At 48.3% G+C, this 22,340-nt stretch overlaps 1 protein-coding gene across 5 annotated transcripts in view; it reads left to right on the top strand.

Moving 5' to 3' along the window:
* Positions 1–21,580, top strand: part of PRR5 (proline rich 5) — a 172,822-nt gene extending 151,242 nt beyond the window's left edge. For all 5 annotated transcript variants that reach the window (XM_063928909.1, XM_063928908.1, XM_063928905.1 and 2 more), the window contains 3 exons: positions 1,230–1,370; positions 7,783–7,921; positions 20,924–21,580. In XM_063928909.1, the coding sequence (XP_063784979.1) occupies positions 1,230–1,370; positions 7,783–7,921; positions 20,924–21,471 (828 nt within the window). In that variant the 3' untranslated portion in view covers positions 21,472–21,580. The remainder of the gene's footprint in view (positions 1–1,229; positions 1,371–7,782; positions 7,922–20,923) is intronic.
* The last annotated feature ends 760 nt before the right edge of the window (positions 21,581–22,340 follow it).

The raw sequence follows: 22,340 nt of genomic DNA, 5'->3' as shown, positions 1-22,340 counted from the left end.
TGCACAAGCATTCTGCTGATTAAAATGATATGCAGCGTGCCTATATTCTGTGTACGACTGTGGCTGTATCTGCATACAAAATGCTACGTTACAGTGATTTCCAGGAATATACTGTAATGTAGCATTTCGTATGCAGATACCGCCGCAGTCACACACAGAATATAGGCATGCTGCATATCATTTTAATCAGCAGAAGCTGCTTGTGCCCTTATGCATACCAAATGCCCTAGGCCAGGCATGTCCAAACTGCGGCCCTCCAGCTGTTGAGAAACTACACATCCCAGCATGCCCTGACACAGCTTTAGCATTCTCTGCCAGCAAAACTGTGTCAGGGCATGCTAGGATATGTAGTTTCACAACAGCTGGAGGGCCGCAGTTTGGACATGCCTGCCCTAGGCATTTGCCTAGTTTGCCTATGCCTAGGGCCGGCTCTGAGTCTCAGAGTCAACACTTTCCAAACTGTGAGATCTGAACTATACATGGAGCAGAGGCACCAGAAGGCCTAGTCTTTTTGGTAGGTGAGATTTCGGTCAAAACTGGATCTTGCCTGGTGACCTTCTTTTGTGGGGTGTTAAACCACTGAAAATATTTAACACAACCCAACACACTTCTGCAAAACAAGAGTCACAGGACTCCTACTGTCAACACAATACAGCTCTTCCCCTATACAGTGTGTGCTTGTACTGGATACCTCTGCTGCAAATCTTCACTGTAGGAGACGTTTCATGACAAATGATTGGAGAAATGCGTTAGCTTTCTAATTGGGGGCCACATGTAATCTCTTGCTTGTGTGCCGGATGACCCATCTTCTGCCACCATAATACAACGATTGAGCTGGACACAAATAAATGGTGAATGCGCTAATGTTGGAGGACCCACGGGATGTACTATAAATGATATTCTAGTGTGGGGGATGGACAGAGTTTTGTATATCCTCGCCCAAAGAGTTAATGAACTTAAGTGAATATGGGGTCTATTCATGAAGCAGTGAAACATGTGGAGAAGTGAGCCAGTGGAGAAGTTGCCCATGGCAACCAATCAGCACTGAAGTAACATTTATAATTTGCATACTATACAATTGTACGGAGCAGCTGATTGGTTGCCCTTCTCCACAGACTCACTTCTCCACTCTTTTCACTGCTTCATGGATAGACCCCTATAAGTTTCATTTACTACTTTCCCCTATAATGGTGCTCGATTATTATAACGTGCCATTTTTGTCTTTGAAGGGGAAGGAGCCCTCCATCCGCCAGTTGGCCCTGCTGCATTTCAGGAACATAATCACCCTAAATCTCAAACTGGACGATGCCTTATCCCGGCCACGAGCTCGCGTGCCTCCCTCCATCATTCAGATGCTGCTAATACTCCAGGTATGAGAACTATTGGGGGAGGATTTCTCAGCCGAGCCCCGCGTAGCTCACTTGGCGTAGCAGAGAAATGATTTCCTTCACTTTCCACAATTAGTAGAACCAAAGTTGTTTTTTACTGTTCCACACATTTTCTGAGAGCATCATAATTGAGTATCATAATTAGGTTTTTTTTAATTGTTGCCACAAAGTTACATTTGGAATTGTTCCCGACGTTGGAGCACCATGTATCTGACAGTGTGGGGCGTCTTCTCTTTCACGCTGTTTATTTATTATCCGTTGTTTATATTGGGCCTCATTTTGAAGTAGTCGCAAAATGGCTGTTGTACACAAGTTGGTTGATGATGTATTACTGCGTATGCGTCTGAGCCGCAGTGCACGCGCAGCGTGTGATTTGCAATGGCGGTCGCAACAAGGAATTAGTTGCACAGTGAGTGACCAGAAGACAGCGCTTAGGGGTGAGAACGGGGAGCGGTCGGGTAAACGCAAGCTGTCATGGCTGTTCAGATTGTCTGAATCCGATTAACCTGCCCGTATGTTTTGGAATTGTGGGAGGAACCAGAGCACTCAGGGGAAGCATACACAAACAATGGAAGAACATACAAACTCCACACAATTAGGGCATTGTTGGGAAGCAAAGCCAGGAGCTGAGAGATAACAGGGGGGTGGCTTATGAGTTGCGGGCATGACGCCGTCTTTTGTTGCAGTTGCTCTAGCATCGGCGGCCATGTTCAGATGGACATTCTGCACCTCCATAGGGCTAGTGCGTTGTCTGATAGCGTGATTAGTGCCGCAGCCTGTGGAAAGCCAAGCAGCTGCGGCGTTATTCTAAATTAGACATAGCTACGGCTGCAATGGCGGCCCCCTTTCAATCAGGCCAATGGGAGGTATAATTATTAGCATAGCATATGGTATTTGTTGGTTTGCGCTGTATTTGTGCTTTCCTGTGACAGCCAGCATAGGCGCGGATCAGGAAAATGATGGGCAGGGAGAACAGCTCTTTATTAAAGTCATTTTCCCGGCTGTAACTGCACTTTACATCTGACCTTTACTAACGCTTGTCACGTCCCCGCACAGCTGTAATGTTATTATTAATGCAAGTTACACACTTCATGTACTTGGGATTAAATGGCTGGCCGCTGCTTTCAGGAGGATGTGAGTCAGTCAGTGCACGGTAATGTTTTCCTCATGGTGACTCAGTGTGGGCGCTTGTGAGGAAATACTGTGCAGGTATGCGGGCTCAGGTCACCTTACAGGGATCACATTCCCAAGGACAGAGAATAGAAGAATAACGGGGGTAATTCCAAGTTGATCGCAGCAGGATATTTTTTAGCAGTTGGCCAAAACCATGTGCACTGCAGGGGGGACAGATATAACATGTGCAGAGAGAGTTAGATTTGGGTGGGTTATTTTGTTTCTGTGCAGGGTAAATACTGGCTGCTTTATTTTTACACTGCAATTTAGATTGCAGATTGAACACACCCCACCCAAATCTAACTCTCTCTCTGCACATGTTATATCTGCCCCCCCTGCAGTGCACATGGTTTTGCCCAACTGCTAAAAAATATCCTGCTGCGATCAACTTGGAATTACCCCCAACATTCGTACCAAACTGCTAAGAATAACGTGGCATTTTATTTTTAGCATCTGCACAGTACCACTTCTCTTGTTTTGTATGATCTGTGTAATTTTAGGCATTTGTTTGTTTTCTATATTTATTGGCGGGGCGATTTACGGGGCAGGCTGCCGAGCATTATGGGGCGATGTTATCTTTGTACTGTATCCAAATAGTTGCCGCTCAGTTGGGGCACTGGAAATCTCTGATGCAGGGAAACCACTCGACCGCCCCTAGGTGGTATATTCAATAAGAATCAAGTCCATTCCGACATACAGTTGTCGGAATGGACCCGACAACCCCTATTCAATGGACGGCCAAATCCGACTGTCGGATTTGGCCGTACATAGGTCCTGTGCTGCCGCTGCTGTCAGCGGCTGCTGATGCGCTGACAGCAGCAGTGCAGATGTCGGCAGCGGGCGTGAGCGAGACGGCGGCAGGGGGAGCAAGCTGCGGGGGACATGTCTGCGGCGGGGGGAGCAGTGATCGGCGGCAGGAGCTGGCTGCGGGGGGACATGTCTGCGGTGGCGGGGGGAGGCGCTGCAAGGATAGAGGTGCCTGGCCCCGCCGCCGCAGACATTTCCCCCCGCAGCCTGCTCCTCCCGCCGCCCGCCGATCTCTGCTCCCCCCGCCGCCCGCAGCACCACTAGTCTCATCGCAATCTGACTTTTTTTAAAGTCGGATTGAGATTGTCGGAAACGGGGCTAAAACCTGTTAGGTTTGGCCCCGCTTCCGACAATGCACGTTGATCAGCGGCTGAAGCCGCCGATCAGCGTGCATTCCGACAAGTCTGGTTTCCCGACTTGTCGGAATAAACGGGGCACTAATGAATAGGTCGGAACCCCTACCGACCTAAAACTGTCGGAAGCTGCCGTCTTTCCGACAGTTATTGAATACACCCCTAGTAGTGCGCCTTGTGTGCATCGTGGGAGATCCAGCACTGTTTATCGATGCCTACACTTCCCTGCATCTGCTCTTAATTCTGTGTGTACTGACAGTGGCACAGTACTGCTTCTCAGATTCTGTTTGCTGGGTGTGCAATTCTCAGCTGTGCTTTTTAATTCTGTGTGTATGGACGGCTGCACAGGACTAATTCTCATGTTCTGCATGCTAGGGGTAATTCTGAGTATCTGCTGTTATTCTGAATGTTTCAACAGAAGTACACGACTTATGTTCTAAATGCAATTCTCAGAGGTGTTTTTTTAGTTTTGTGTGTATGGACGATTGCACAGTACCCCTTCTTATCTCCTGTATGCTGTGTGTAATTCAAAGCTCCTTCCCATATGTACAAAAATTAAGAATCAACTGCGAGAACTGCGTTCTGAAGAGCTGGATATACTGTATATCGCAGTGCATACTGTAGGTCAAACACATACACACCAGCAGACGGTCATGGTCTATGTTACCCCTGCAGATATTTCTGAGTTATCCTGTAGTAATTATGTGCTGTGGAAAAAAAAATTTTTTTTTTAATGAAAATCAGATTTTCCAGTCGGTGTTTCTCCCTATACATCTCCAACAGAGAATCCAAATATTACATCCCAGGAAGAAACTGAGAAATATGTTCAGAGATATCGTGTTATATAAATTACCCCCCCTGCCCCCCACCAGTCACGTGTTTACATTGCAGGATATAATGAGTCACATCTGTGTGGACTGATCTCTAACAGAGGTTATATGAATGATTCTGAGAGAGATTCAAAAAGAACGTCTGACAGTTATATTACTCTCTTTGGACGGGATGTACTAACCTTGCGGTGTACATCCCGCCACACCTGCCATAGATACTAATTGCCCACGCACTAATATATTTAGTATGAGCTGTCCTTTGCGATGCGGTCCAGTCCCTGGACTTCCGGGTATCGGCCCTGGGGGTCCGTCTGCGAATGCACAGAAGGACGCGGTATCCATGGGGCATGCTGGGAGGGATACGATTGGATCCTTCATACAGCACAATGCGGTAAGAAGAACATAGGCTTCTATAGGGTAAAACCAGCTATACCTGGCATTACCCTACGCATCGGAGCCCTGGCGTCGGGGCTTTAGTACATTTGGAAATGAGGTAAAAACCCTGAAAACAGGGATTTTACTGCATTTCTGCTTTAGCCCTGTATCTCCTGTAAATACGAGTGTGCCTATATAATGTACAGAGAACTCCCATGTTTCACAGGCCCTTAACCAGGCTGTGCGCTTCAGGATTAGTGGCAGGAGGGTATAGGTTACATTCACCCTCAGCTACTGTAGCCTTGGACCCCCCTAAAGCTAGGCCACACTATGGGTGGGTATATGCTAATGCTGTAGCCGCCCAGAAATGTATTGAGACGCCCACAGGTGACAACTGTGTACAAACAGTGGCGGTCGTAGATCTTTCAATAATCAACTCAATGTTTTTACAGAATAATAATTCCTCAAGTTATTTATGATTGAACAAACCTGGAATATCAGGAAATATATATGTTCCTGGCGTGAAAGCAAAGTGTGTTAGGTTTGTTTTCAAATAGCAGAATACCTGCTGAATCTGTCTCCTGCCCCTGTATCACAGTGTCAGCGACACTAAGGAGGGGTCTGAGGTAAAGAAGAATATAAATGCTTGCTAACAAGTGTAATGGCTTAGAGAATGTGTGATGTGCGCTTGGGACAGGTATATTGGATTTTGCTTCATTTTGGCAAATGCCCTATAACTAAATTGTGCATTGCCAGGTGGTAGATGTCCTGTCAGCTGGATTGGGCAGAGATATTACTCTAGCGGCTGATCTCTCCTGACTTCCTGCGTTGTCAGTCCTGCGTGAGCCATTTAATTACAGTCGCCGTGGCAACCGTCACCTACAGCGTCTGTGGGTTCCATAGGAAGACAAACACTTCAGACAAGTGCAGGATGTAAATGCAGGCGGGGCTGTGACTAGAAGGCCTTTGATTCCCAGCGGGGGCTGCTGGTAAACATTCCAGGACGTTCCAGTAGTGGTTCTTCAGCTCAAGTCCTGCGTACTGGTCCATACTGGTCTCTCATGATACGCACACCTAGCATTCTCCAGTATGCTGGACGGAATCCCGGATTTTTGGACGGCTCTTACACACAGGGCTTTCCAGCAACAAAGGTTGTACTCTAGACATCATCATATAGTATCCTGTAACGAGTATTAAGTTCATTTAAAATCCTCTTTTATATTTGAATTAATAGGCAGCCCCTGGGGCTAACGCAGAACCGGGCTCGCAACTCGCAGACCATTACATACGGGCATAAGGGGGACATTTACTAAGCAGTGATAAGAGCAGAGAAGTGAGCCAGTGGAGAAGTTGCCCATGGTAACCAATCAGCACTGAAGTAACATCTATAATTTGCATACTATAAAATGATACAGAGCTGCTGATTGGTTGATGTGGAAATGTCTTCACTGGCTCACTTCTCCATTCTTATCACAGCTTAGTAAATGTACCACTAAACCTGTTATGTACTGTAGGTGTAATAAGTCATATATAAATATAGCGCCACACCTTTATTCATTTGCCCTCTATATAAGTGGATATGACACAAGCACAGAGATTTGGTAAAGTGTGATAGACAAGATCAGGGAAGGATGTTTCCTGTATATATAAATATTACATAGCGGCACTGCATTAAACTGAGGCCTTTCCCCAAGAAGTCATCCATCTTGTGACAGCGTCTTAATAAACGTCAGAGAAAAGTCTATATTATTTCTAGCAGATAAAAACGCCCGCCTGGCAGATAGCGGCTTCTCCGCGTCGCTGAGGTGATTGGCGCCGGTTACAAAGACAAATGCAAACTGTAAGGGTAATTTATTTAGAGGCTTATCCGGGCTGACCCCCGGGGCTCCCTAGTACAGATCCAGACTTAATAAAAACGCCCGGTAACTCTTACAATTAACTCTCCTTGCGGCAGATAATTACAGTGTAAGCACAGGGAAGAATTACCATAAAAATAGGTTTTGTATTAGCCGGGGGTATAATTAGGGCACCACAGTATTTGGAAACTGAAAAATCAGATGTATTTGGAACAGGTTATGTTCAGTGTGTATATTATTATTACTGAGACAGCACAATATTGAGTGAGTTCTATGTATACTTTAATCATAATTATCCCAGCTGATTAACATTCCCGAGGGCACTATAGGCTAAACCCAAATCCAGGCAAACTTTGGCCTCACTCCCGTCTCAGACATTGGCAGTGAGGACAGAACTGGAGAAATTGGCAGGGGTTATAGGGGCTATTCTATATAAAGCTTTTAAAAGTTAGTTGCCTCAAGGCAGGGCAAGGGTATAGGCAACTGTTCCTCTCAGCATAAAATGTGATTGGTGTCTGAAAGAGAGCCTATCAAAAATAATGTGCTGTGCTCTGATTGGCTGGGCGTGATCAGCCAATCAGAAGGTTTTAAACTTTCATGAAGGGACGTGTACAGTTTGGAGATCTATACAAACAGCCTCAATATTCAGGGTAATGTTTTTTGGGGTGTTTTCTTCCATTTGACACATTCATTTGTTATTTTTTAACATTTTTTATTGTAATTTCTGTGGGTCTTTGAACCAGCCAAACCTGAGTGAGAGACTGCCGGTTCAGTTTCAGGCAAGATAGTCCCATAATCCTTCAGGCACAGCGGCATGATGATGTCAGACATAACACCTCATGGGTTCATGCTGGGAGTTGATCCTCCCAGCATGAGTTATCAGTAGAAAGTCCAGCATAATGGACAGTTGATAAGTCAGCTCTTCAGTTGCATTCCCGCGTCATGGATATTCCCGGGTGTCGCATGTTATCTGATTGCTGGCTTTCACTCTGTATTGCAGGGCGTTCACGAATCCAAAGGCGTGACGGAGGAATATCTGAACTTGGAGGGGCTCATTCAGAAGGTGGTCTCCCCGTATCTTGGTACATATGGACTGTACTCTAGCGACGCGCCATTCACACATTCCTCCTGCATCCTGGGTATGAGCCAGTAGTTGGCACAAATGAAATAAAGCTTGCACTTTAATCATGGAGGAGGTCTAATTCTCTGCGATGTCTGCAAAATGCCGCCGGAACACTGGCAGCTCTCAGCCAACAAGTCACCAACTTTCCGTCACGGCTGATAGAGGAGCGTAGGGAAATTACTGATATATGGCTACCATACTTCACGGGGGGGTGCGCAGCCAAACATCGCAGCAGCACATTGCAGAGAACTGAATTGCCCCTCAGTGTACTTACTGTATGTAGTTACACAAACTCATTATCTGTAGGTGCACCAACAAGCTTATTAAGCAGTAAGAACTATGGGGGTCATTCTGAGTTGATCGCACGCTGCCGTTTTTCTCTAACGTCCTAAGTGGATGCTGTGAACTCCGTAAGGACCATGGGGAATAGCGGCTCCGCAGGAGACTGGGCACAACTAAAGAAAGCTTTAGGACTACCTGGTGTGCACTGGCTCCTCCCTCTATGACCCTCCTCCAGACCTCCGTTAGAATTTTGTGCCCGGCCGAGCTGGATGCACACTAGGGGCTCTCCTGAGCTCTTAGAAAGAAAGTAATATTTAGGTTTTTTATTTTCAGTGAGATCTGCTGGCAACAGACTCACTGCTACGAGGGACCTAGGGGAGAGAAGCGAACCTACCTGCTTGCAGCTAGCTTGGGCTTCTAGGCTACTGGACACCATTAGCTCCAGAGGGATCGAACACAGGCCCAGCCTCGGTCGTCCGGTCCCGGAGCCGCACCGCCGTCCCCCTAGCAGAGCCAGAAGCAAGAAGACGTTCCTGGAAATCGGCGGCAGAAGACTTTGGTCTTCATTAAGGTAGCGCACAGCACTGCAGCTGTGCGCCATTGCTCCCCAGGCACACCACATACTCCGGTCACTGATGGGTGCAGGGCGCTGGGGGGGGGGGGGGGCCTGGGCTGCAATATAAGTACCTTACTTGGCAAATTAACACATAATATAGCCTTTAAGACTATATATGTGTAAAATCCCCTGCCATAACTGTATAAAAAAAGCGGGAGAAGCCCGCCGGAAAAGGGGCGGGGCTATCTCCCTCAGCACACTGGCGCCATTTTCCCTCAAGCCCGCCAGAGGATAGGTCACGTTGGGAGACATCCCCTAGGGTAGATAAAGCGCTCACACGCCTGTCAAAGAAGGTGGCACTACCGTCTCCGGACACGGCTGCCCTAAAGGAGCCTGCTGATAGGAAGCAGGAGGCTATCCTGAAGTCTGTTTATACACACTCAGGTATTATACTGAGACCAGCTATTGCTTCAGCATGGATGTGCAGTGCTGCAGCTGCGTGGTCAGATTCCCTGTCAGAAAATATTGATACCTTAGACAGGGACACTATATTGCTAACCATAGAGCATATTAAAGACGCAGTCTTATACATGAGAGATGCACAGAGGGATATTTGCCGGCTGGCATCTAAAATAAGTGCAATGTCCATTTCTGCCAGGAGGGGTTTATGGACTCGGCAGTGGACAGGGGATGCAGATTCTAAAAGGCACATGGAAGTTTTGCCTTACAAGGGTGAGGAGTTGTTTGGGAATGGTCTCTCGGACCTGGTTTCCACAGCGACAGCTGGGAAGTCAGCATTTTTACCCCATGTTCCCTCTCAGCCAAAGAAAGCACCGTATTATCAGGTACAGTCCTTTCGGCCCCAGAAAGGCAAGCGGGTTAAAGGCGCGTCCTTTCTGCCCAGAGGCAGAGGTAGAGGAAAAAAGCTGCAGCATACAGCCAGTTCCCAGGAACAAAAGCCCTCCCCCGCTTCCTCTAAGTCCACCGCATGACGCTGGGGCTCCACAGGCGGAGCCAGGTACGGTGGGGGCCCGTCTCAAGAACTTCAGCGACCAGTGGGCTCGCTCATGGGTGGATCCCTGGATTCTACAAGTAGTATCTCAGGGGTACAAGCTGGAATTCGAGACGTCTCCCCCTCGCCGTTTCCTCAAATCTGCCTTGCCAACAGCTCCCCCGGACAGGGAGGCAGTGCTGGAGGCAATTCACAAGCTGTATTCGCAGCAGGTGATACTCAAGGTACCCCTCCTTCAACAAGGAAGGGGTTACTATTCCACAATGTTTGTGGTACCGAAACCGGACGGTTCGGTGAGACCCATTTTAAATTTGAAATCCTTGAACACCTATATAAAAAGGTTCAAGTTCAAGATGGAATCGCTGAGGGCGGTTATTTCAAGCCTGGAGGAAGGGGATTACATGGTATCACTGGACATCAAGGATGCTTACCTACATGTCCCCATTTACCTTCCTCACCAGGAGTACCTCAGATTTGTGGTACAGGACTGTCATTACCAATTCCAGACGTTGCCGTTTGGTCTGTCCACGGCACCGAGGGTATTTACCAAGGTAATGGCTGAAATGATGATACTCCTTCGAAAAAAGGGAGTTTTAATTATCCCATACTTGGACGATCTCCTTATAAAGGCGAGGTCCAGGTAGCAGTTGTTGGTCGGGGTAGCACTATCTTGGGAGGTGCTACAACAGCACGGTTGGATTCTGAATATTCCAAAGTCACAGCTGGTTCCTACGACACGTCTACTGTTTCTGGGGATGGTTCTGGACACAAACCAGAAAAGGGTGTTTCTCCCGGAGGAGAAAGCCAAGGAGTTGTCGTCTCTAGTCAGAGATCTCCTGAAACCAAAACAGTGTCACAATCCTGACTGTAGGTTTATATTTGGTGACTTACCCCTGCCATCTGTCCTGGATCCTGTGTCTTTTCACTCACGGAGTTAAACAGCTTGTCAGCACTATGAGTTTTCCTGAGTTCTCTGCCTGAGAGGTAATCAGCTCCACCTGTGGTGATCTCCTGTGTGAGGCTGAATTCAGTAATCTAAAAGCAAGCATCCTGTGTTTTGCAGAAGTCCAGTCTTCAGTGTTCTCTTGGCCTGCTAGGCCTCATTCTACATCACAGCCTTGGCTAGAGTAGTCACATGACAGTGACATCACCTAATCCTGCCCACCAATCATCAAGGACCAGGAAGTATAAATCAGGAGGCTGAGTTGGAATCTGGGCCAGTTCCTTGTGTCACATACAGCCTTGTGTGGGTCTTAAGCTGAGCTCCCTAAAGGTAACCTTTGTACCTAAGTTCCTGTGGAAACTCTGTTCCCTTGTTACCGTTTGGTTTATTTGTGTGTTGCCATTTGATTTCACCATTTCCCTGAGTCTCAATGTAAAGGTACAGCTGCAATGTTTCGTCTTAAAGGCACAGTACTGAATTCCGTGTTCTCCACTGAAAACCACAGCTGTCGTGTTTCAGTTTTACTACTGTTGTAGTTGGGATCTCCAGGGCTCAGTACCTCGTGCCTCAGCACCTCCGTGCCTCAGTACCTCCGTGCTTCCAGCACCTCTGTACCTCAGTACCTCCGTTCCTCAGCACCTCCGTGCCTCAGTACCTCCGTGCTTCCAGCACCTCCATGCCTCAGCACCCCAGTGTCTCTACGCACCCCAGTGTCTCTACGCACCCCAGTGTCTCTACGCACCCCAGTGTCTCTACGCACCCCAGTGCCTCTACGCACCCCAGTGCCTCCACGTACCTCAGTGTCTCCAAGTACCTCAGTGTCTCCAAGTACCTCAGTGTCTCCAAGTACCTCAGTGTCTCCAAGTACCTCAGTGTCTCCAAGCACCTCAGTGTCTCCAAGCACCCCGTGCCCTTTAGCACAATTATACCTGGTATTCTTCACTGATTCATCAGTGCCTTTCCAGTTCTGTCTTTCAGGAGACCTTCAGCATGCCTCCTGTCTGCCGACCTAATCCTGCATGAGGAGAACCTAGATCCGGCCATCTCTGCTGCGGTTCCTCTTCCCAGTCACCGGAAGAGACCCAGAGTCCACAACATTTCCAAACCAGGTCAGTGGTAGTATTCACATAATCCTCCAGTCGCCCGCACAGACTTCACTACACCGGGTTCACAAAAACCTCAGTCATGACAGTAGGAACTGGCCACATGGACCCGGCCGAAAGTGTTAGTCTGACGCATGACCTCCTAAGCAATATTGCAGGACGCTTGGAAGGTCTGGAGTCGACTCAGCATCGATTGGCACAGTGTCTGCAGCGGAATTCGTCCTCCAGAGATTCTATGACCTTCTGCTCTAAGACTCCTGACCAACTGCAGATTTTCTACCAGATGTTACTACAGTTACAAGAACTTTTGCCTAGTATTCTCTCTGTGATGCCTGATCTCCTCAGGAATACTACCAACGTTGTTGATCCTGTTTTGTCCCATCCAGTTAATAGAGTCTCTTCCTCTGCGCAAGGGAAAGTTTTTCATCAGAGCTATCCACGGCCCAAGCTCTCTGAAGCTGAACGTCAGCGGCGTAAGGAGCTACATCTCTGTCTTTACTGTGGAAATTCTGGTCATTTTGTTAAAGACTGCATTCTTCGCAAGCCAGGTAATAGTGACAAATCTCAGTATCATAGTGCTCATGTCTACAAGTCATCCACAGTATCCGATCCTTCTGCTGCTGACGGGGGTATCAAGAAGGCTACTCTTCTGAGAGAGACTCAAATTTATGACTGGGGTCCGGTGGTTAAAAGACCTTATCCCAAGTGGGGTGTCCAGAGAAGAATGTTCAAGCCATTTACAGTCACAGAGGAGTCCGTGTCCACAGCCCCAGGAGGGGCGTCTTCAGAGCGTCCAGCCCCAGGAGGGGCGTCTTCAGAGCGTCCAGCCCCAGGAGGGGCGTCTTCAGAGCGTCCAGCCCCAGAGAGTCTTCAGAGTGCTGCCCAGCCAGTGAGTCTTCAGAGTGCTGCCCAGCCAGTGAGTCTTCAGAGTGCTGCCCAGCCAGAGATTCTTCAGAGTGCTGCCCAGCCAGAGATTCTTCAGAGTGCTGCCCAGCCAGAGATTCTACAGAGTGCTGCCCAGCCAGAGATTCTACAGAGTGCTGCCCAGCCAGAGATTCTACAGAGTGCTGCCCAGCCCCGTGAAGAGGGGGCTCTTGCCTCAGGCCAGCCCCGTGAAGAGGGGGCTCTTGCCTCAGCCCAGCCCCGTGAAGAGGGGGCTCTTGCCTCAGCCCAGCCCCGTGAAGGGGGGGCTCTTGCCTCAGCCCAGCCCTGTGAAGAAAGGGCTCAGCCCGTCCCGGTTCCAGCCGGTCCAGCAATATTCCAGGCCCTGCCTGGTCAGTCCGTCCCGGTTCCAGACGGTCCAGCAATATTCCAGGCCCTGCCTGGTCAGTCCGTCCCGGTTCCAGCCGGTCCAGCAATACTCCAGGCCCAGCCTGGTCAGTCCGTCCCGGTTCCAGCCGGTCCAGCAATACTCCAGGCTCCGCCTGGTCAGTCCGTCCCGGTTCCAGCCGGTCCAGCAATACTCCAGGCTCCGCCTGGTCAGTCCGTCCCGGTTCCAGCCGGTCCAGCAATACTCCAGGTTCTGCCTGGTCAGTCCGTCCCGGTTACAGCCGGTCCAGCAATACTCCAGGACCAGCCTGGTCCATCTCCTTTGGCTCCAGCCAATTCAAGTATCCTCGGATCCAATCCAGTCCTACTCGTCCAGCCAAAGCTTTCTTCAGTTTCATCCTCTAAGCCTGCCAAAGATAGTCCAAGTATCTCCTTCCGTAGGAATCCGACCATTCAGGTTGGTCATGTAGGAGTCTCTCCTAGCTCAATACTAAGTTCTCCGCCAAAGAATTTAAAGTTACAGTGCACTTCTAGGTCATTTTCAAACTGTGTATCTAAAGGAGATTCGTATTTTCCGTTAGACTTGGACTCAGACTCTGAATTTGATCCAGTTTATGATGCTACTCCTTTCCTGGGAGGTGCTGTTCCTTCCTGTTATGCTTCCATGCATGAAGAGGTTCCAGAATCACCAAAAAGCTCTACAGGTCTCTGTATGAAAAGTCCTCGTTATAGAACAAGATTTAATTTAAGCCTCAGTGGAGTGCTAGCTTCGAAAGCACAATCTTCTCGCACTACAAAACGAGGAGAGGAACCTTCTACAGTTTATTCCTCACTCCTTTCGGATGAAGGAAATTCCAGTCTTGTCTATGATGGATGGTCTACCTGTTCTGAAGATGAAGATCAGGAAGACTTCTAAAGAATCCAGCTTAAGTTTTGTTCTGGACCCTCTGGTTTCCACTTTTTAGAAGCTTTGTGTACAAGTTATTCATCAAGTTCCTCTAAGATTCAAGATGGGTGTCCGGAGTCCACCCTTGAAGAGGGGGATACTGTCACAATCCTGACTGTAGGTTTATATTTGGTGACTTACCCCTGCCATCTGTCCTGGATCCTGTGTCTTTTCACTCACGGAGTTAAACAGCTTGTCAGCACTATGAGTTTTCCTGAGTTCTCTGCCTGAGAGGTAATCAGCTCCACCTGTGGTGATCTCCTGTGTGAGGCTGAATTCAGTAATCTAAAAGCAAGCATCCTGTGTTTTGCAGAAGTCCAGTCTTCAGTGTTCTCTTGGCCTGCTAGGCCTCATTCTACATCACAGCCTTGGCTAGAGTAGTCACATGACAGTGACATCACCTAATCCTGCCCACCAATCATCAAGGACCAGGAAGTATAAATCAGGAGGCTGAGTTGGAATCTGGGCCAGTTCCTTGTGTCACATACAGCCTTGTGTGGGTCTTAAGCTGAGCTCCCTAAAGGTAACCTTTGTACCTAAGTTCCTGTGGAAACTCTGTTCCCTTGTTACCGTTTGGTTTATTTGTGTGTTGCCATTTGATTTCACCATTTCCCTGAGTCTCAATGTAAAGGTACAGCTGCAATGTTTCGTCTTAAAGGCACAGTACTGAATTCCGTGTTCTCCACTGAAAACCACAGCTGTCGTGTTTCAGTTTTACTACTGTTGTAGTTGGGATCTCCAGGGCTCAGTACCTCGTGCCTCAGCACCTCCGTGCCTCAGTACCTCCGTGCTTCCAGCACCTCTGTGCCTCAGTACCTCCGTTCCTCAGCACCTCCGTGCCTCAGTACCTCCGTGCTTCCAGCACCTCCATGCCTCAGCACCCCAGTGTCTCTACGCACCCCAGTGTCTCTACGCATCCCAGTGTCTCTACGCACCCCAGTGCCTCTACGCACCCCAGTGCCTCTACGCACCCCAGTGCCTCCACGTACCTCAGTGTCTCCAAGTACCTCAGTGTCTCCAAGTACCTCAGTGTCTCCAAGTACCTCAGTGTCTCCAAGCACCTCAGTGTCTCCAAGCACCCCGTGCCCTTTAGCACAATTATACCTGGTATTCTTCACTGATTCATCAGTGCCTTTCCAGTTCTGTCTTTCAGGAGACCTTCAGCATGCCTCCTGTCTGCCGACCTAATCCTGCATGAGGAGAACCTAGATCCGGCCATCTCTGCTGCGGTTCCTCTTCCCAGTCACCGGAAGAGACCCAGAGTCCACAACATTTCCAAACCAGGTCAGTGGTAGTATTCACATAATCCTCCAGTCGCCCGCACAGACTTCACTACACCGGGTTCACAAAAACCTCAGTCATGACAAACAGGTCTCGGTGCATCACTGCACGCGAGTCCTGGGAAAAATGGTAGCTTCCTACGAAGCAATTCCATTCGGCAGGTTCCATGCAAGAATCTTTCAGTGGGATCTGTTGGACAAGTGGTCCGGATCCCATCTTCAGATGCATCGGCTGATAACCCTGTCTCCAAGGACCAGGGAGTCTCTGCTGTGGTGGCTGCAGAGTGCTCATCTTCTAGAGGGCCGCAGATTCGGCATACAGGACTGGGTCCTGGTGACCACGGATGCCAGCCTTCGAGGCTGGGGGGCAGTCACACAGGGAAGAAACTTCCAAGGGCTATGGTCAAGCCAGGAGATTTCCCTACACATAAATATTCTGGAACTAAGGGCCATCTACAATGCCCTAAGTCAGGCAAGACCCCTGCTTCAAAACCAGCCGGTACTGATCCAGTCAGACAACATCACGGCGGTCGCCCATGTAAACCGACAGGGCGGCACGAGAAGCAGGACGGCGATGGCAGAAGCCACAAGAATTCTCCGATTGGCGGAAAATCACGTGTTAGCACTGTCAGCAGTGTTCATTCCGGGAGTGGACAACTGGGAAGCAGACTTCCTCAGCAGGCACGACCTCCACCCGGGAGAGTGGGGACTTCATCCAGAAGTCTTTCAGCTGATTGTAAATCGCTGGGAACGGCCACAGGTGGACATGATGGCGTCCCGCCTCAACAAAAAGCTAGAAAGATATTGCGCCAGGTCGAGAGACCCTCAGGCAATAGCTGTGGACGCTCTAGTGACACCGTGGGTGTACCAGACGGTTTATGTGTTCCCTCCTCTTCCTCTCATACCCAAGGTCCTGAGGATAATAAGACGAAGAGGAGTAAGAACTATACTCATTGTTCCGGATTGGCCAAGAAGAGCTTGGTACCCAGAACTTCAAGAGGTGATCTCAGAGGACCCATGGCCTCTGCCGCTCAGACAGGACCTGCTGCAGCAGGGGCCCTGTCTGTTCCAAGACTTACCGCGGCTGCGTTTGACGGCATGGCGTTTGAACGCCGGATCCTGAAGGAAAAGGGCATTCCGGAGGAAGTCATCCCTATGCTGATTAAAGCTAGGAAAGAAGTGACCGCAAACCATTATCACCGCATATGGCGAAAATATGTTGCGTGGTGTGAGGCCAGGAAGGCCCCAACGGAGAAATTTCAGCTGGGACGTTTTCTGCACTTCCTACAGTCAGGGGTGACTATGGGCCTAAAATTGGGTTCCATTAAGGTCCAGATTTCGGCACTATCAATTTTCTTCCAGAAAGAACTGGCTTCACTACCTGAAGTTCAGACATTTGTTAAGGGAGTGCTGCATATTCAGCCCCCTTTTGTGCCCCCAGTGGCACCTTGGGATCTCAACGTGGTGTTGAATTTCCTAAAGTCACATTGGTTTGAACCACTTAAACCGTGGTTTTAAAATATCTCACGTGGAAAGTGGTCATGCTGTTGGCCTTGGCTTCGGCCAGGCATGTGTCAGAATTGGCGGCTTTATCATGTAAAAGCCCTTATCTGATTTTCCATATGGATAGGGCGGAATTGAGGACTCGTCCCCAATTTCTCCCAAAGGTGGTTTCAGCTTTTCATTTGAACCAGCCTATTGTGGTGCCTGCGGCTACTCGTGACTTGGAGGATTCCAAGTTGCTGGACGTAGTCCGGGCCCTAAAAATCTATGTTTCCAGGACAGTTGGAGTCAGAAAGACTGACTCGCTATTTACCTGCATGCACCCAACAAGTTGGGTGCGCCTGCTTCAAAGCAGACTATTGCTCGCTGGATCTGTAGCACGATTCAACTTGCACATTCTGCAGCTGGACTGCCGCATCCTAAATCTGTAAAAGCCCATTCCACGAGGAAGGTGGGCTCTTCTTGGGCGGCTGCCTGAGGGGTCTCGGCTTTACAACTTTGCCGAGCAGCTACTTGGTCGGGGTCAAACATATTTGCTAAATTCTACAAGTTTGATACCCTGGCTGAGGAGGACCTAGAGTTCGCTCATTCGGTGCTGCAGAGTCATCCGCACTCTCCCGCCCGTTTGGGAGCTTTGGTATAATCCCCATGGTCCTTACGGAGTTCCCAGCATCCACTTAGGACGTTAGAGAAAATAAGATTTTACTCACCGGTAAATCTATTTCTCGTAGTCCGTAGTGGATGCTGGGCGCCTGTCCCAAGTGCAGATTGTCTGCAATACTTGTATATAGTTATTGGTTAACTAAAGGGTTATTGTTGAGCCATCTGTTGAGAGGCTCAGTTATATTTCATACTGTTAACTGGGTATAGTATCACGAGTTATACGGTGTGATTGGTGTGGCTGGTATGAGTCTTACCCAGGATTCCAAATCCTTTCCTTATTGTGTCAGCTCTTCCGGGCACAGTATCCTAACTGAGGTCTGGAGGAGGGTCATAGAGGGAGGAGCCAGTGCACACCAGGTAGTCCTAAAGCTTTCTTTAGTTGTGCCCAGTCTCCTGCGGAGCCGCTATTCCCCATGGTCCTTACGGAGTTCCCAGCATCCACTACGGACTACGAGAAATAGATTTACCGGTGAGTAAAATCTTATTTTCGCAGCACAGCGAACAGGTTACTACTACGTATGCACCGCAGTGCGCACGCGCGTCGTATGGGTACAAAGCGGATCGTTGCTGGGCGATAGATTTAACGAAGAATCCATTCGCACAGCCGATTGCAAGGAGATTGACAGGAAGAGGGCGTTTATGGGTGTCAACTGACCTTTTTCAGGGAGTGTTTGAAAAAACGCAGGCGTTTGCAGGGCGGGTGTCTGACGTCAATTCCGGGACCGGACAGGCTGAAGTGATCGCAAGGGCTGAGTAAGTCCTGGGCTACTCAGAAACTGCAAAAAACTTTTTCGTCCCGCTCGGCTGCACACTCTTTCGTACACTTGCAAAGTGAAAATACACTCCCCCGTGGGCGGCGACTATGCGTTTGCACGGCTGCTAAAAGTAGCTAGCGAGTGATCAACTCGGAATGACCCCCTAAGTTGGCCAGAAAATAAATGGTTGCACGAAGTGTGGGGGAGATTTATAAAATCTTGGAGAGATAAAGTGAAGATTTCCCACAGCAACTAAACGGATTCTGTCATTTTCAAGGCTGTGCTAAGTAAATGAAGCTGATCGGTTGCTATGTGCAACTTCTCCACGTTATCTCTCCAAGATTTGATTAATCTCCCCCCTGTAATTTTCTGGCAAATGAGTAGGTATAGTTTTGTTTTAGACAACTTACATATGATGCATATTTATTCGAGTTCATAAACTTGAAGTAATCAAATTCTCGACGTTGCTTCCACAAAACTACTTTTTATTTTAACTCATCAACCAGTCAAACATCATCAGAAAAATATACGTATAAAATGTTTGCAGTCTTTCTATAAATATAGCCATCTTATTGATGCAAAAATTCACTAGTAGCACTGAAATGTATTTATTATGGCCCTCATTCCGAGTTGTTCGCTCGCTAGCTGCTTTTAGCAGCATTGCACACGCTAGGCCGCCGCCCTCTGGGAGTGTATCTTAGCATAGCAGAATTGCAAACGAAAGATTAGCAGAATTGCTACTAAATAATTCTTTGCAGTTTCTGAGTAGCTCCAGACCTACTCCTAGATTGCGATCAGCTCGGTCCGTTTAGTTCCTGGTTTGACGTCACAAACACGCCCTGCGTTTGCCCAGCCACTCCCCCGTTTCCTCAGACACTCCCGCGCTTTTCCCTGACACGCCTGCGTTTTTTAGCCAACGCCGTGAAAACGCTGAGTTGCCGCCCAGAAATGCCCCTTTCCTGTCAATCATTTACCGAACAGCAGTGTGACTGAAAAGCGTCGTACGAACAGCAGCAAATCTACTAAGTTTTGTGTTAAATAATTTAGAGCATGCGCGCTGCGTACCATGCACATTTAGCAACAGATCGCAGCATAGCAAAAATCGGCAACGAGCGAACAACTCGGAATGACCACCTATATACCATATAATACTTCAGTCTTACGTTTTTGGAATCCGTTCATATTTTGTTATAATGGATTTGGTGCCACCTAGTGGGCATTATGGGTACATACACAATTAACCGTTTAGGAATTTCTCAATTTCATAACTGGTTTTTATTCAGTTTGTAGACTCCAAAATTATTGCAGTACCTAGTGAGGTATACAGCTCATATAATATCTGCGACATTTCTGAGCTAGAACTTTCTTATGAAACTAATTACAGTATTTCCTGGCTCTGTACTTTTTCACTTCCAGCCATAAGTTGAGCTAAAAGTTTATTTGTCCTTTATATTTTGAATATTTGTTTAAATAAGAGGTAAAGGCACATGAATGAAATGTATATTATTGCCTGCCTGTAGTTTGGGACCTTTATGCTCATTAAAATGTGTAATTTTAGTTACATAATTGACCCAAACAAACCTTTGCACTATTAAGGGATATAGGGGGTCATTCCGAGATGATCGTAGCTGTGCTAAATTTAGCACAGCTACGATCATTCACATGTCCCCGCATGCCAGTGCCGCCCCCCCCCCTCCCCCCGCAAAAGTGCAAAGGTCATTTCAGCATGGGATTAAGGGGGTCATTCCGAGTCGATCGTAGCTGTGCTAAATTTAGCACAGCTACGATCATCTTCCCTGATGTCAGTGCCGCCCCCCTTCCCCCCCGCAGAAGTGAAAAGGCATCACACAGCGGCGATGCCTTTGCACTTCAAGAGTAGCTCCCGGCCAGTGCAGCTTTAGCGTGCTGGCCGGGAGCTACTCATCACTCCCCAGCCCGCAGCGGCTGCGTGTGACGTCACACAGCCGCTGCGGCCCACCCCCCCGTTTGGCCGGACTGCGCCCACGAAACACCCCCCCCCCTTGTCCAGCAACCGCCTCTGCCTGTCAATCAGGCAGAGGCGATCGTAGCGGCCCGACGGCCTTCGGCCATCTGGCATGCGCCGGAGCACTGCGGCGTCGGCGCATGCCCAGTTCTGACCCGATCGCACCGCTGTGATAAACGTCAGCGTGCGATCGGGTCAGAATGACCCCCATAAACTTAATTTTGAGCTTACTTTGTCCATTAGGCAGCTGTACCTTGCTTCTAGCTCCCTGTCACTCTGCTGGTTTCTATGTCAATGGGTCAGCTGATAAAATGCTGCATGCTTAGCTCTGTTGCTAGGGGTTACTCTTACAGGAGAAGGCTTAAATCCACCCAAGTCGGAAAATGCAGTTTTGGGTGGAATCCCCGCAACTATACACTAGTTCTCAGGTTATTGTAGCAAAGGGTCCTTCATTTTACGGATCCAGTGGGACCCTCAAACACAGCCATTACTGTCAACCCAGTTGTTGAGATGCACCACAATTTATACATAATGGATTAGGAGGTGAGGCAGCGTCCTACCGGTTGTCACCGCACCTGTCCCGACACAAGAGGAAAAGCTGATGTTATTTTTAGATATAGTACATGTTTTTTTTATTCCTAATTTTGCTCTCTTGGCGTTAAGACGCCTTAAATGTTCTGTCACTTTTTCCTAGCACCTGATTTATTTTTTACCCCCTACAGAGAAACGAATGTTCAGGCGATGCCCGAAGTCTGGCGAGATCATCACTAAGAACCCGGTGGTGCGGTCCAAGAGCTACAATAATCCCCTGCTGACTCCGGTGGCCGAGTACGAAATGGAAAACCTTGCAACCAACGGGACTGGTATCCGGAGACACTCAGTGTCGGAGATGACCTCTCTCCTAGAGATGCAAGGATACTCCAACCTGACCACCATCCTGGACTCCAGCTCCAAACTCTCCATGTCTGCCACCAAAACACAACCACCGTGTGAGCTGGAGCGGCCCGCCATGGCCAATGGACAGTTCCCACAGATACATAATAATAACAGCGAACCTCAACAAGGACTTCTACACAGCCAGCGCTCAGGAGACGACCTGTCCAGAGACTCCACAATGCTTCCCGCTCCTTCCTCCAGCCCAGAGACAATAGTCGACCAGATCTTAGAATCCATAGACTCGGACTCTGAAGGGATTTTCATAGATTTTGGACGGGGCTGCTCTAAATCTTCCGGATACACCGTGGACGTTGGCAGACAGAGCCTTGTATAGAACACTTCTTAGATTTCTTATTTTTCTTTTTATACGTTGCCCTTACTTCGGGTGAGGTTGGGTGTGAGATATAGGTTCCTGCCCAATTAAAGAAGAACTACACTCAAAATAGATTCCAGACTCCACTTTTCTTCTATGGGATCGGTGTAGTGTAATATCAGTATAGTGGGGGTAATTCCAAGTTGATCGCAGCAGGAAATTTTTTAGCAGTTGGGCAAAACCATGTGCACTGCAGGGGGGGCAGATATAACATTTGCAGAGAGAGTTAGATTTGGTTGGGTTATTTTGTTTCTGTGCAGGGTAAATACTGGCTGCTTTATTTTTACACTGCAATTTAGATTGCAGATTGAACTCACCACACCCAAATCTAACTCTCTCTGCACATGTTATATCTGCCTCCCCTGCAGTGCACATGGTTTTGCCCAACTGCTAACAAAGTTCCTGCTGCGATCAACTCAGAATTACCCCCTATGTCCACAGACCTTGGGTGGTACATTATAAATGCAGGGTTTTGAAGGCCTATATATGCAGGCTATATTGGTACCGTCTATATAAAGGCTACAGTATATGGCAGCGTCTATCAGACAGGCAAGTAGGAAGCTCCTAGGTCCACTGATACAGAATCCTTGAGTGGTGATTGCTCATTTCAGAGGGAGCCGTATCGGGATGGAATCCCAGGCGGATATGCATTTTAATAAAGTATGGCCAACTGGAACAGATCAGTGTTCTTCCTAAGCTGTACAAGGCTCAAAAAATAGTTATGTTTAACATTCTATCTTTTCAGAAGGTGCTTTTTCTCTCCCAAAAGTAGATGGTATTTTAAAGAACTAATATTGGCCCATCTAGTCTGCTCATGTACACGCACACAC

The sequence above is a fragment of the Pseudophryne corroboree genome, chromosome 6, assembly GCF_028390025.1.
Source record: "Pseudophryne corroboree isolate aPseCor3 chromosome 6, aPseCor3.hap2, whole genome shotgun sequence".
Taxonomy (NCBI): Eukaryota; Metazoa; Chordata; class Amphibia; order Anura; family Myobatrachidae; genus Pseudophryne; species Pseudophryne corroboree.
Note: the sequence above shows the minus strand (reverse complement) of the source record. Positions and strands in the feature narration are given on the sequence as shown.